Below are 16,182 nucleotides of genomic sequence, written 5' to 3'. Positions count from 1 at the left end.
GTGCGCTTAGCGTGAGTTTAAGCCACCAGCTCTGGGACTCGCACCACGGTCAGCTACATGGGAGTCCAGTGACATAGCCATTACGTTAACTGCTGGCCCCAATAAAATAATTCTTAAAACACACACCCACACCAGACATATGTGTGTACATGACCAAAATCCTGATGGAATGGAAGAAACAAGATTTGTGGACATTGGATCATGTCCCACAGGGGAAGGAGATACTTTTTCTCTCACTCTGGAGAGTAAGTACATGCACCACTTTGCAATTAAACAAACACACAAATAAATGCTACCTAATCTGTAATTGTACTAAATGTAAATGCACAAAACACTTCAACTGAAAGAATGTAGACTTCCTGAAACTCTGTTACAGTTGAACAATGAGAATTGTTCTATTTGTAGATTCAAGAGAAAAAAATAATCCCTTAAACACTTTTTAAATGTTTAAAATAAATCTCCTTTTGGGGCTGGCAGGTAGCACGGTGGTTAAGAGTGCTGAACTCCCACAGGGCTAACCATGGTTCAAGTCCTGGACCTGGAAGCTTGCTTTCTTACTTTTCCTCACTCATTCTGTCTTTTTCTGGTCAAATTGAAATAAATAAATGGATAAAGGTTAATAAAATAGTTTTTTAAATAAATTAACAACTCTCCTTTCAAAATAAATACAGGGGCTAGCAGATGGCACAGTGGTTGAGGTGCTGGACTCCCACATGGCCAACCGCAGTTTCAGTCCCGGACGTGGTAGCTTGCTTTCTCACTTTCTCTCTTTCTCTTTTCCTTTCTGTGGTCAGATTAAAGAATAATGATAACAAATAAAATAAATAATTATTTAAAATACAATAGATAAATATAGTGGCCAGCAGATGGCATGGTGATTGAGATGCTGGACTCCTCATGGCTGAGCATGATTCAAGTCCCAGACTTGGTGGGTTGCTTTCTCACTTTTCCTTTCCCTCTCTGGTCAAATTAAAAAATAATAATAACAAATAACATAAAATATAAAATAAATAATTCTCTTTTAAAGAAGAAAATATAAATAAATAAATAAATTGTTAGGCAAGCAGGTGGCATGGTGGTTAAGGTGCTGGATTCCAACATGGCAGATCACAGTTCAAGCCCCCGACCTGGCAGCTTGCTTTCTCACTTTCTCTCTCTCTGTCTCTTTCTGGTAAGTACACATGCCCTGTACAAATTTAAAAAAAAAAAAAAAAAAGATAAATAAAAATTATTCTTTGAAAAATAAATAAAAAATATAAATTGTTACTTGTTCTTCTTTGATAATAGAAATGACACTTTTTTCCTTTTGAAATTTTTAAATATTTTCTAAAAATTGTTTTTTATGTTTATGAGGTGAATTATGCATCATAAATGCTATCTTTGTAGAACTTCCAAATATTTTTAGATGATCAGAAAAATTAAAGCTTTTTACCTTATAATTTAAAAGCAATAAAATTAATAAAATGAACACTATTGGTAAGTTTTAAAATACAAGCAAGTAAGAAAAACAGCCCCTAATCCAAAGGTCAAGAATTTGCAGGTACTAAAGCACCTTGATTAGGAAGAATTGTTTGAAAATGTGAGGCTAGATCTCTCTTTCTGATCAAGAGATAGTAAGCAGCACTGACAAAATTTTTACTATGTACTAAATTTTTACCATATATTAAACTTTTTATATGCATTAGCTATTTTCGTATTGGTATCAGACACTTATTTTATTAAATAATTAGTCTATTCATGATTATCAAGAAAAAGGGCCTTTTCTTAGCAACGAATATTCCAAACCATTACAGTTATCATTTGCTGATCAAAAGACTCTTAAACTAGTTCTATCTTGTCCCTTTCCACCTCACTTCACCAGGTCATAAGGGCAACTACTCACTGCTTCTAACTACAAATCTACAACATAAATTAGGCTGATAGGTTGACTGTATTACCAGGAAAATGGTAATACAAATGCAGAGATCAGCAAAAACATAAGGAAACAGAAAAATGATAGTGCATATGCTGGAGAGCAAAACCATACTAACAATCGGGCCAGTCCCATAAGATAACAGGTAAGTGCTGCACAGAGGAAGCTAGATCCAACATGGCTGACCAGGGTTTGAGTTCTGGCCTTAAAGGTTTGAAAAACATACATTTGCATGTGTACTCTCTGGTAAAAAGAAAAAAAAAATAACAATTATATAATCCATCTATTTCTACTAAATGAATTTCTGATTTCTAGAATAACAGCTACAATTTAGATAAGTAGCAAGACTAAAACGGATAGTATCCCAAATCAAAATAAATAAAATATAATCAAGCCTAGATTTCAAAAAGCATAAAATGTTCAAATAAGGATACTATGCAATATATGGAACACTTACTAAAAATTTATGCATTATTTATCTGAAATACAAAGTTAACTGAGTGTCCTAGTTTTTTGCTTGCTATTTGTTTTTAATTTTGCTAAATTGGGCAATTCTAATAAAAAAACTCTCAGCTCTCTCAAAGAATAAGATATTTTTTTAAGAGACCTAAATATAACCAAGATAGCATTAAATTCAAACTGAATTTGTAAGAGAGTTAAATCTACATATCAAAATTTAGCTTTGTACTTCTTTCCACTGTAAAATAAATAACAATTTCCCAGTAAATCCCAAGTGGGGAAGAGAAGACTATAAACAAAATAGCAATGACACAAATTTTGTTATTTGTCTTGTGTGTGAAAAACAAGATTACTTGTTTTAGTCTAATAGAAAGTGTATATTTAGATAAAATATCCTATTCAAACTTAAACAAAGAAACCTCCAAAAGGAAACAGAATCATATTTTTTATTATTACTGCTAGAGGGTATATGTGCTCAGAACAAAACAGAACCTCCCCCAGTGAGGCAGTGTCATGTCACAATCCCTTTTCCTCCATTTTTCCATCTTATCGGGACGTTGGGCACACATGTACATGTGTCTGGCATGTTTCTCAAGCCACCAGGGCTGAAATTCAAGGCTGCCATGTGGGATCTGGCTCCCAATACATAGTGTTCAACCACCATGCTGGAGGCCCAGCCCAGAATACAATTTTTAAAAATGTCATGAAGCTTCTCTATGGTGCTACCGTCAAAGCCCATATAAGGATTAAATCACCTTATAATCACATTATTCAGATAAATTATTCTTGATATTTTATGGGGATCACAGATAGGCCCTTTTGAGAATGTAATGGAAGTAACAGACCACCCAAAAAAAAAAATGTTCCACCACACAAGATTGCATATACAATTCAAAGGCTTTCAAGGAAGTCTGAAGCTTTTTCCAGGTATGAACATTAAGTAATTCGTATCTCCTAAGCAATTTTAATAAAGGTGACATTATTCTGAAATTTGATTTGCACTAGATAGTGCTAAGGTTTCCAGCACTTTATATAAAAACAATTAAAAGGCCAAAACCACATCAAACACTTTATATTAGGAAACAGTTATTTTATCGTTTCATAAAACATTAAAAAAAAATACTCAGTTTTATGTGGTTTACTTACTCATATAATGGAATACTCCATACTTTCCTTTTGAAGCAGACATACAAATGATCAGAAAGACCAAGAAAAATATACACCATAATTAACTATACTGTGACTATTAACTCTGCTAGATACAAAGAACTTTCAGACAGTTCTTAAAGCTGAAACACCTATGAACTAAACATAGTCTCTCTGCTTTCTTTTTTTTTTTTTTTCTGATGAACAGACCTGTGTATTTCAACTTCCATATGATTCACATTATAATATCCTTAGATTTACCCTTGCCTAGGCCTATCTCAAAGACTGATATCACCTGGCATTTCAAAGATCCAATTAGACAAATTTGTAATATTTCCCTTGGCACATTTTGAAAAAAAGAAACACACACGCACGCAAGAAGAGACTTCAAAAGTTTCTGGAAAAGTGGAATTAAAATGTGAGTTCATTTTGGTGTAAAATTTGAAATCCCAGCATTGTTATTTTCATAATATGTATTTTCCACAAACTTATTGAAGACCCCACATATATGATCTTAACTACAACTTATTTCTAATCTGTGTACCTGGTTGAAGGAAGGGGGACCAGGAATGCACACTGATTTTTCCATTTAAAATGTTTTTAATAACAGTGTTTTTAATACCCATAACTAAACTTAATAATATTCTTAGGGCCTAAAAACTTCTAGAACTATTAACAGCTATCAAAAGCAAATAGAGGGACCAGCAGTTAGCGTTAACAGCTATGTCGTTGGATTCCCATGTAGTCGACCGCGGTTCACATCCTGAACCCGGTGGCTTAAAACTCACGCCGAGCGCATGTGCATGCGTGCCCAAGATCCCAAGAGGAGAACGGAGGAGAAGGGATTGCGGCATGGCCATCCCCCCTGAGGGCTGATTTCTCACTTTCTGTCTCTCTGTCTCTCTCTGTCTGTCTGGCGAACGCACGCGCCCTATAGCAAAAAACCTCTCCAAAAAAAAAAAAGCAAATAGAAATAGTCAATTAACTGAGGAAAAATAAACTTATTTGAGACACTGACATTTTCCCAAGGCAATTAATTATATAACTCGGATACATATTTCATTTAAAATACAAATGCCAAAGAAGAAAACTACAACAAAAGCCTTACTGTGTGGCCTTGACTATGTCCCATGTGCTGTAATCATCAATATGAGTTTTCCGTCCAAGAGGCTCACCATATCCATGGTTATAATGGCTTTGGGGTTTGATTTCCTGTTAAAGAGAAAAACCACACAAAGAGCTGAAAACAGAGGTACAGAAAAATATTTCAATACTCTATTCTAGTGCATTTGCACTGTGAAGAATGTTCATTATTAAAAGGATTAAGTTGTACCTTATTGTGATGTCCATGCTCTTAAGGAGCATGTTCAAATAGATCTACTGCTTGTATGTATTCTCAAAATAAAAAAGTTGTAAGAATAGAAAGTATTGAGAAATTAGTAACTAAAATTCACTTTTGCTCCATAGAATTCTCTTACCTCTTCACTGAATCGTTTCTATTATTCTAACATAACCTGTACTTTAAAACCTTCATCACATGCACAGACCCAATTTTCCTAATCAACTCCAAAGTCCTAAAGGAAGAAACCCATGGGTATTATTCTATAATTTTCTATTATTATCAATACCTTTTCTTAAACTCCTTAATCCTCAGAGTTTGCTAAGTAACTAAGTTAGATGAATAGGGAACAATGGAGCAGCTCTGATAGAACATAAGTTAGCCTGAATAGGACTAAAAATGTCAATATCCAGTTTTTGGCCGGAACCACCATCTTCCAGTAATTAACCGAAATGATGAACACAAAGGGAAAGAGGAGTGGCACCCGCTATATATTCTCTAGGCCTTTTAGAAAACATGGAGTGGTTCCTTTGGCAACATATATGCAAATCTACAAGAAAGGTGATATTGAAGACATCAAGGGAATGGGTACTGTTCAAAAAGGAATGCCCCACAAATGTTACCATGGCAAAACTGGAAGAGTCTACAGTGTTATCCAGCATGCTGTTGCCACTGCTGTGAACAAACAAGTTAAGGGCAAGATTCTTGCCAAGAGAATTAACGTGTGTATTGAGCATATTAAGCATTCTAAGAAACATGTGAAGGAGAATGACCGGAAAAAGAAAGAAGCCAAAGAGAAGGTACCTGGGTTCAACTAAAGCACCAGCCTGCTCTACTCAGAGAAGCACACTTTGTGAGAACTGATGGAAAGGAGCCTGAGCTCCTATTCCCTAGGAATTCATGGCATGATGGGTGTTAAAAATAATCTATCGTCTATAAAACAAACAAACAAACAAACAAAAAGTCAATATCCTTTCAAAAACTGTTTTAAATACAAGGATCTAAAGAAAAAACTCTTAAGAAAGAATATATCAAGAATATATCATACATCAGTTTCACCATCACAGCACACAGAGGCAGATTAAAAAAGAACTGGCTAGTAGGTAATACTTTTTTCGAGATTTACTTGTCTGTTTCATGAGTGACAGTGATAACTGACACAAGAGACAGAGTAAGCGAGACAAGCGGCCTCAACACGGTCTCAATGCAGCAGTCCTCTGCCAGCCTTCCCTTTTTTTTTTTTTTTTTGAGAGGTTTTTGCTATAGGGCACGTGCGCTCACCAGAAAGACAGTGAGAGACAGAGAGACAGAAAGCGAGAAATCACCCCCGGGGGCGATGGTCACATCTCAATCCCTTCTCCTCCATTCTCCTCTCAGGATCTTGGGCACACACACACACAAGGAAGCTTCTACTGAAACGAAAACTGATGTGGCTGCCATCAAAGAAAAGGTTAAGAAGGCAAAAAACAAGAAACTGAAAGATCCTGGGACCTGTAGATGGCGTAATGGTTACATTCCTGGACTCCTGCATAGTCAACAGCAGTTCGAGTCCTGGACCCAGTGACTTAAAACTCACAGTGGGTACGTGTGCATGTGCCCAAAATCCTGAGAGGAGGATAGTGGAGAATGGATTGCAAAGTGGCCATCCCCCCTGGGGAGAGATTTCTCACTTTCTGTCACTCTGTCTCTCTAAAGAACATACCCGCCCTGTAGCGAAAATCTTGTAGCGAAATCCCTCTTAAAAAAAAAAAAAAAAAGAAAGAAAAAGAAAAAGAAGAAACTAGAAGATCTTACAGGTGAAGAAGTTAAGCTTAAGATGGAAGCAGATAGGGCTGCCAGGTAGCATGGTGGTTAAGGCTGCTGGACTTCCACATGGCTGACCGTGGTTCAAATCCTGGATGTAGAAGCTCGCTCTCGCTCGCTCTCTCTCTCTCTCTTTCTCTCTCTCTCTCTCTCTGTGTGTGTGTGTGTTACTCTGTACCTCTGTACCTCCATGGTCAAATTAAAAAGTAATCAAATGAAGTTAAATAAAGTAATCCTTTAAAAAAAAGACGGAAGCAGATTAAAAAAGAAAAGAAGGGGACAGCAGATGGCATAGTGGTTCTCACTGAACTCCCACATGGTCAAAAGGGGTTCGAGTACTACACCCATTGGCTTAAAAATCACAATGAACACACGTGTGTGCATGCTCAAAATCCCAGGAGGAGAATGGGAGAAAAGGGATTATGGCAGGGCCACCTCTGGGGGGAGGGGGAGATTTCTTGCTTTCTCTCTCACTGTCTCCCTCTTCCTCTCTCTCTCTCCTGCAAAGCATAGCGTACCTACCCTAAGGCAAAAATCTCTTAAAAAGAAGAAAGAAAGAAAAAAGGAAAAAAGGAACACCACGGGCTTGTGACTCACACTGTCTGCTGTGGAGTATCTTTCCAACAGGTTGGACTCTGAACCAAGGTGCTAAATGAACTTAATTATATCATTTTAAGCATCTCAAATTTATTTACTTATACCAAATTTGTAAGATGATATTAGAGCAGTATAAAGCATTGCTGACAAGAAGACAGGAAAAGGAAAAAAGGTCACTATGGGTACTTATTCATTTTATATGTGATACCTTCTTCAAACAAGTGAAACGAATTTAAAAAGCACACAAACAGAGCTCAAGTCAGGTTACCCTAAGTTAGGTTTATAACATTAAAGCATTTTTGTCAGAGCCATAGAAATAGGCAAATTTTTTTTCAAGGTAAGAGAAAACTTGAAGTAATAACAAATTAAGTTCTAGAGATACCAGAAAGATTCTTTCCATTCTTTTTACAATAAAGAGAAAGACAGCATAAACATATAACATATATAACTACATGTGCAATAAATGCCAAGGAAAACCAGTTGTCACTACAAAACATTACAATGCTTTCTTTTAAAATGTAATTAGTTAATGGTGCCAGCAGATGGCACTACACTCAAGATAGAATGCTTTACCAACCTACTTGATGTACCAGCTACACAGGAAGATATGACAAAAATGATTTGGCTAATTGGGAATATATGATGGAAAGATTTCAGATAAATTTTTTCAGTCAACACAAGGTGCTTTACTAGGATGTATTCTGCTAGTCCTAATCCCCAGCGAACAATACATGATTGATGGTTTTACTAAGCAGAGTCCAGTTTGAGACACACACTCTTTATGCTGTAGTACCACCACTGTCTCAATCCGACCAATCAAATTAACTCTGCTTTCAACAAGAAAGTTTGACATGATGTCAATACGCTTAGACTAGGAAAGTGTTTGTCCACCTATAGCTGGTCCTGTCCCTGTTGCCTTTTTTTTTTTTTTCTTTTTTAAAGGTTTTTGCCATAGGGTGTGCATGCTCACTGGAGAGAGACACAAAAGGAGGGAAAGTGAGAAAATATCTCCCATGAGGATGGTCACATAATCAATGCCTTCTCCTTTTGGATTTTGGGCATGCACACACATCTAGCCTGCATGGTTTTCAAACTGCCAGATGTGGGACTCAAAGGGCAATCTAGCCCCATAACCACCACGTCACCTCCTGGGCCCAACTTGTAGGTTTTTTTTTTTTTTCTTTTGTTTTTAAAGAGAGATTTTTGCTATAGGGCATGTGCACTCACCAGAAAGACAGAGACAGACAGAGAGACAGAAAGCGAGAAATCACACCCCGGGGTGGATGGCCATGCTGCAATCCCTTCTCTTCTATTCTCCTCTTGGGATCTTGGGCATGCATGCACATGCGCCTGACATGAGTCTAAGCCACCGGGTCCAGAACTTGAACCGTGGTTGACTACATGGGAGTCCAGCGACATAGCCATAGCCATTATGCCAACTGCTGGTCCCCCTAACTTGTTGCTTCTTTAAAAACTGGTTTCCACTTCATTTCCAGGACTCAAACTGAAGTCAAGCACACAGAGTCCAGCAATATAACCATTACTCTATCTGCTCATCCTGAAACTTACTCTTTTGGGAGGGATTTTAAATCACTTGCCTAGAGATCAAACCCATGCTCTATTATGGTTTCTTCCAGCTCTTTGGTCATGAGGAAATCTGCCTGAGAATGGCTGCGGACCAGAAGTAACATTAACATCCATATTATATTTTAGCAAGTTATTTTTATTTTGTTGTTTTGTTTATGATTGAAGAGTATGTAGAGAAGTAAAAAGCTGGTAAGGCTAGTGCTGAAATACCAAATTTAAAGTGCATACACAGTAGCCTGCCTTATCTTCAGGGGATACAATCCAAGACCCCCCAATGGATGTCTGAAACGAAGGATAATACTGATCCCCATGTATACCATGTTTCTATAACTGATAACCAAGATGGCCACTGAAGAACTAATGGGGAGGTAGCATCTGTATAGTGCAGATGCTCTTGACAAAGGGTTAATTAACATGCTGGGAGAATGGAGAAGGACAGCACAGGATTTCATGATGCTCCTCAGAATGGTGCACAGTTTAAAACTAATGCATTGTTTACTTCTAGATCTTTCAATTTAATATTTTTGAACTGCATTTGACCACAGATAAATGAAACCTCTGAAAGCAAAACCATGGATAAAGGGAGAAATTCCTATAAAAAGTTCATAAAATATCACTTAATTTGCTACCTCTCAAAGTAAAGAAAAGACTTACGTAAGTTTTCCTTCTCTAGCCTTTGTTAATAAATGAATCTGTTTGGTAATACTGGTCTCATTATACATTATTTTTTTAATGCCAGTAAAGGAAAAGGATTTTACTTTAAGTGATTAGTGTAGCTTCTGACATCTCTATTCTGATTGTACTCTCTCAGTGGTATGCATTCTGTTAGGCTCATCAGTGTGGACTCTGTGATTGGAGTACAAAGCTTAGGCCCATCTGAGTGTTCAAGCTCCAGTGACTACATACCCTTTAAAGCTTAATACCTTTTGTCATGAAGCTGTTTATGTTAGATGATAAAATTCTTAATTTCATCCATGTTCTTTTCTATAGTCAAATGTGTGTCCAGTGAAGAAATCTAGATGAAATACTACCAGAAATGCAAAATCAAACCAGAATGGACAAGACTCAAAACCATCAACACCAATGCCAAAAGGTCAAGAAACATTAAAAAAAAAAAAAAAAAAAAAAAACCTAAACCACCAAAAAGAACTCTATAAAAGTTCTGTGGAAGACATTAAAGCAAAAATGTAAGCAAGTATAGAAAAACATGGTTCTTTTCCCAAAGTGGAAGCCAAGTTCATCTATTATGTGGAAGAACTGTTCTCCAATGACTGGCTAGGAGGTTATCCAAGATCTCTGGCTGATGAGGAAGCCTCTTTTTAAAAAGTAGCTTAAACAAAACTGGTTAAAATTTTCCATTTTATTTCAGTTCTGTAACAATCGATATCTAGCCGTCCTTTTTACAATGCAGAGTGAGAACTTTCCCTATTGAGTTTGATAAACAATGTTCAGATTCCATTGACAAAATGCCTGTTTAGTCTTTAAAGATGAACCTCTACCCTTCTTGGGTTTATGTATAGAATATTATAACATGACATTATAGTAATTGTGGTCAAACATAGAAATGGTAGGGAAACAAAAACATACATGTAAAATAAAGTCAGTATTTTAAGCAAAAAAGAAAACTGGTTTCCACTTCATTTCCTTCTGGTATTAATTCATATGTACATATGAATTTGTAACAATTCATATAAATTTGGTATGTTTTTTCTCTCTCCAGACATTGATAAACATTAAGCCAATACTTACGTTTCTCCCCTTCCTATCTTTTTAAAAATAAACTTTATTCCTAGTTTTAGATTTATAAAACCAATGTGAAGATATTACAGAGTTCCCATATTCCCCATACCCAGTTTCCCCTATCATTAATAACTAACACTAGGTATGGTATGTTTGCTACAATTTAAGAACCAGCACTGATACTTTATTAAACTGAAGTCTACGCTTCATTCAGGTTTCCTTAATTTTTACATCATATCCTTTTCCATCCATGATCCCACCAGAAAATGACATTCAGATGTCATGGCTTTTAAGTTCCTCCTGACTGGGACACTCTCAGGCTTTGTTTTCGATGACCTTGACAGTTCCCAGGAGAACTGATCAGGTACTCTGTAGAAAGCATCTCAACTGAGACCTGCCTGACAGTCTTCTCATCATTACACAACAGCATGTGTTCTGGGAAGTGTTTTTAATTTAAGCCTACTTGGGCAAATTTCTTTCAACATTGACTATAAGGATAATACAATCCTTATTGGCACAAATGTTTATGTATTTTTATGTAGTCTATAATCATAGTACTCATACATTTTTTTTTATTCTTCCCGTTTACAATTTCTCATGCCATTACACATAGTTGTTTTTTTTTTTTTTTTTTTTTTTGGAGAGATTTTCACTGTAGGGCACGTGCACTCGCCAGACAGACAGAGACAGACATAGAGACAGAAAGCAAGAAATCACCCCCCAGGGGGGATGGTCATGTCGCGATCCCTTCTCCTCCATTCTCCTCTCGGGATCTTGGGCACACACGCACACGCGCCCAGAGTGAGTTTTAAGCCACCGGGTCCGGGACACGAACCGCGGTCAACTACGTGGGAGTACAGCGACATAGCCATTACGCTAACTGCTGGTTCCCCACCATTACACATAGTTTTTGAAGTCCTGCTTTTTAACCACTGTATATACTGCCAGATTAACATGTACTGAAACATTTCCTAATTGGACATATAGGTTTATTCTTAGATGTTCTAACTATACTCTGATGTTATTTCTGAGGCATTTCTCCTCTGTGCCTTCCCCTAACATTCTTTTCTCAATTAGACTTTCAACTATGACAGTGCAGGAACCCTAGCTTAACCATCTGTGTACCTCCAGTGTTTAGGACAGATGTTGGCATATTAGTGCCCTTAAATTCAACGAAACAATAATGGATTTTTAATTCAACAGAACAATAATGGATTTTTCCTCACCACTGAAAAATAACATTTTTTTCTTTTCTTCTTCTTCTTTTTCCTTCAAAGGGTTCTTCTGCCTTAGGGCAGGTGTACTCTCCAAAGAGAGAGACAGAGACAGTGAGAGGGAAAGTGAGTAATTGACAACCTCCTCCCAGGAGGATGGCCACACCGCATTCCAGTCTCATTTCTCCCCCTGGGATCATAGGGATACACACACACACATGCCTAGAGTGATTTCAAGCCATTGGGTCCAGGACTTTTGGTTGTGTGGGAGTCCAGCATCACAACCAATACACCATCTGCTAGTCCCTACATTTCTTCTTTTTAACTGGGATAAACTTTCTAGACAAGGATTCTCAAAGGGTATCAATATTATTATGGTTCTTGACACAGTATCTACCTTGTTTTACAAAATGAATATATTTATAATCCCACCAGTGATACATGATTAAATATTTCTCCATAATTTCACTGGCACTAGGCCTTATTTTTAAATTCTCCTCTATTTAATAGAGGAAGTAAAACTTGCAACTTCAATTTGAAATATATTTTCCTATTCTATTTCACCTTATGAAAATTCTCTGTTCATATCCTTTGGCCATTTTATTCTACTTGAGTCCTAAAGTTTAACATATTTTAGTTATATTTATGCATGCACAAGATTAGATATTGATCTTTTCTCATAGTGATATAAAGATCTCAGCTCTGATTTTAGAACTGCTGATCTATACTTTCAATATATTTCAGATATTATACTCTTTGTAGCTACATTAAATAATTTTATTCCTTAGGCATTTTGGTCCTTTTCTAAATTATTATTTAAATGCTCCTCTAATAATTAGTGCTATTCATCAAATATTTCCAGCTCTTTTCTCGGGCACATGGTAGGTAGGATTGTACATGTACTCAACTCTTTGAAAGATAAGTGAGTCCAAATCATTAAATTAATTTTTAACCAACAGAATATGAAAAACGGGATGTGAAGCTTACAGAAAATAAGTTTAAGAGCCAACATGCCAACTCCCTACTCTTTATCTTTTCCTTGGCCATGGAGACTGGCAATCTACCAGAGTAGATACCCAATCATTCTAGGTCCCAGAGTAGCCACTATCCAACATACATGGTATGTGTAGTAGGAACCAGTAACATAAGCTAAAGTATTTAGGTTGTGAGGTACTAAAATCTAGCTAATCCTAGCTAATATAATTCTAAGAGATGTTCATTTTAGTAAGTATGCAGATGAATCTATATAAATTATCTTCTCAGAGGTTGGGAGATAGTAATAACTAGCATATGATTTTACTACTAGTGTTCACAGATTTATCTTACATCTGGCCTCAATATTAAAATATATTCTCTGGGTTTAGATGATTTCTACAAACCTAAGAATACAATCAAATCTCCAGCAAATTATATGTTCAACTCCATAGCCCATGGCATCGACAAAAAAAAGCAAATGAAATAATAGAGAAAAATAAGATACATCCTTATTTTCTGTATTTTTCCTCCATTTTTAATATGCAATGTCCTAAGTGTTTTTCCATTATATATAATGTTGTTAAATCATCCTATTCAAAGAGGTTCCAGAGAATGCATAACATTACCCATGGATAAAAATGCCCACTTGAGAATCATACTCTTGCATTATAGAATATGTCCAATTTTACATTCCACTTGGGATTCTTAATTTTATCTTCCAACTCTAGAATTCTAATCGGCATTCTTTTAACATATCTCCTGGGTGAACTCATAATACAAATGACCTTCACATCTTGTCTTCCTCCCCATCACAGGTCAACTGTTCTTACCAGCAGCTCAAACTCGAATCCTAGCCTCCTTTCTAACTAGTTTCCAGAAAGCTGGGGTAGACACAAGTGATTCTGGAAAACTCTGAGAAAGAATCTTTTAAGCATTAGAAATTGTTTCATTTTGCAATTTTAATGTATTAGTCAAGTGTGGATGTAAATTATTTAAATCAAACTATCAAAATATAATTTGGATGGGAAATAAATTCAGCTGAAAATCCTGACAAGTATTATAAAGAATCTCTTAGAAGAAATGCAGAAATCTCATTTTCGATTAAGAATAAACAAAGGCATTCAGGCATATAGTTTAGTAGGCAACAGAGATCAGGGTTTTGGGTAAGGAAATTGGATTAGATATGCAATTTCTAAGGATCATCTAACGATTTTTTTCTCCTCACCACCTACACAATGTATTTGTCCCCCTTTCTGTCCTGTTTACTGGAAGCCATTTCTAATTGTTGAAACATCTGAGCTAGAAGACTCATTCAGCCTTGACTATCCTCAAATCCCAAGGATAACAATCTACACACCAAATCTCCATACTTCTTTTCTCAAAACAAATTCTATCGGTCCCTTTCTCTGTATCATCCCTATAATACCCTCCCCCAAGTGAACTATCCATGTTACTGACCTTGTTACTCAGTTAAAGTGAGGATTACGTAAAGTCCTTATAACCACACACACAAGTAAAGAAAATAATTTCAGCCATCACAAAAATTCCTTCATAAACTTGTCCGTCTTTACTTTATCCAGCATTGGCATTTACCATCCCCTTCTACATATCCTAGATATTTATGTACACCATTCCCAGAAACATATATTTTAAAACCTCATTATCTTTTATTCATGTTATTAACACACACTATCTCAGGCTTAGGTAAACTTTAACGAATTTTTTAGTTCACAATTCAAATGTCACCATCATCTTCCTTGCTTCTCTCAGGAAATTTTGTGGTTTTTTTTAAAGAATTATTTGTATTTATTTTATTTATTTATTTATTTATTTATTTATTTATTTAAATTTGACCAGAGAGGGACAGAGTGAGAGAGCATGAGAGTTGGCAAGTGTGAAAGCAAGCCACCAGGTCCAGGACTTGAACTGTGGTCAGCCATGTGGGAGTCCAGTGCCCTTTACCACCACGCCACCTGCCGGCCCCAAGAAGTTTTAACTTCACTATTATCTGTGCTCCTATTGCTACATACACAAAATAGTACAGTATTATAAAATGGAATACTGTTAAGTTTACTACCCCTATTGTAGTGCGTTACCACAAACTGAGCAGTTCAAAACAACACAAATTTATTATCTTACAGTTCGAGGTCAGAAGTCCAAAATCTTATCACTAGGCTGAAGTCAAAGTCATATAAAGTTACACACCCACCAGGGAGGAATCTGTTCCTTTATGTTTCCAGCTCTCCTGGTTCCTGGCATTCCTCCACTTTGGGCAACATCGCTTCAATATTCAAGGCCAGCATATTCAAATTCCTCTCTCTTTGTCCTCACATCACTTTCTGCTCTGTGTGTATTTTGAAAGTTCCCTCTGCCCCCTTTTATAAAAATACTTGTGATTAAATTTAGGGTCCAGCTAGATATCCAAGATAATCTCATCTTAAGATCCTTAATCATCTCTGCAAAGTCTTCTTCCTTATAAGGTAGCATTTATAGGTTCCAAGGATTAAGACCTGATGTTTCCGTGTCCATTATTCTATCATAAGTTGGGAAATATGAGAAGTCATAAGCAAAGTCTGTATTACAGAGCCAGTGCTACTACCTATTTAATGGAGCAAGAGAAAACTCTTGGCATCAAATACCTTCAAATCACTGAAGAAGTTCAATTATTGGCTCTCTCTCGTGGGGCATTTGGGAGTACTGAAATTAACTCTATAGGTTCCTACAAAGAAAGACTCTCTCTCCTTCACCAAATTTTAGTTAGACTGCTCTTCTCAATTAGACCATGACCTTGACCCTTGCCCTTACTGGGACTGCACAGCCCAATTTTAGCAAGAATCCTGCTCAGTGAATTCAAAAGAATCCTCACCTTTGAAATCTGTCCCCTGACATGTCTTCAGTGCAAATCCCGTTGCTTGGGCCAGCAGGTGGTGTGGGCACTGGACTCCCATATGGCCACACTGAAATTGGTGAAGTCCTTGAGCTGGCAGCTTGCTTTCTCACTTTCCCTCTCTCTCTCTCTCTCTCTCTCTCTTTGGTGAGTGCATATGTCCTATGGCAAAAATTTTAATAATAATGATAAATAAAGTTAAATAAATAATTCTTTTAAAAAAAAGAAGCCTATTGTTGGGGCGTGGTGGCACCTGCCCTATGGCAAAAAAGAAGCCTATTGTTGACAAGAATGCCCCCCCTTGATGTCTCCTCTCAGTAATGTTGCACACACTGACCCTCTCCCTTATTTTCTACTTGTTGGTTTTTAATCCCCACTTGTCCTTGCTGTGCATGGAACTGGATCCTACTGCCACAGTTCCTGAATAAAATTGCTTTTACCACCTTAATAACCATCGTCTTGTTCTGGTTTTCTCAAACAGAACTTCCCTCCCTAACACTGTCTGGGGCAGAAGAGACATTCT

General features: G+C 36.7%; 1 protein-coding gene across 1 annotated transcript in view; it reads right to left on the bottom strand.

The window, feature by feature from the left end:
• Positions 1-16,182, bottom strand: part of ZDHHC17 (zDHHC palmitoyltransferase 17) — a 111,801-nt gene that overhangs the window by 78,615 nt on the left and 17,004 nt on the right. Inside the window, exon 2 of the mRNA XM_006142853.3 lies at positions 4,626-4,729. Coding sequence (XP_006142915.1) covers positions 4,626-4,729 — 104 coding nt within the window. The remainder of the gene's footprint in view (positions 1-4,625; positions 4,730-16,182) is intronic.

Source organism: Tupaia chinensis, unplaced genomic scaffold, assembly GCF_000334495.1.
Source record: "Tupaia chinensis unplaced genomic scaffold, TupChi_1.0 Scaffold000085_1, whole genome shotgun sequence".
Taxonomy (NCBI): Eukaryota; Metazoa; Chordata; class Mammalia; order Scandentia; family Tupaiidae; genus Tupaia; species Tupaia belangeri.
Note: the sequence above shows the minus strand (reverse complement) of the source record. Positions and strands in the feature narration are given on the sequence as shown.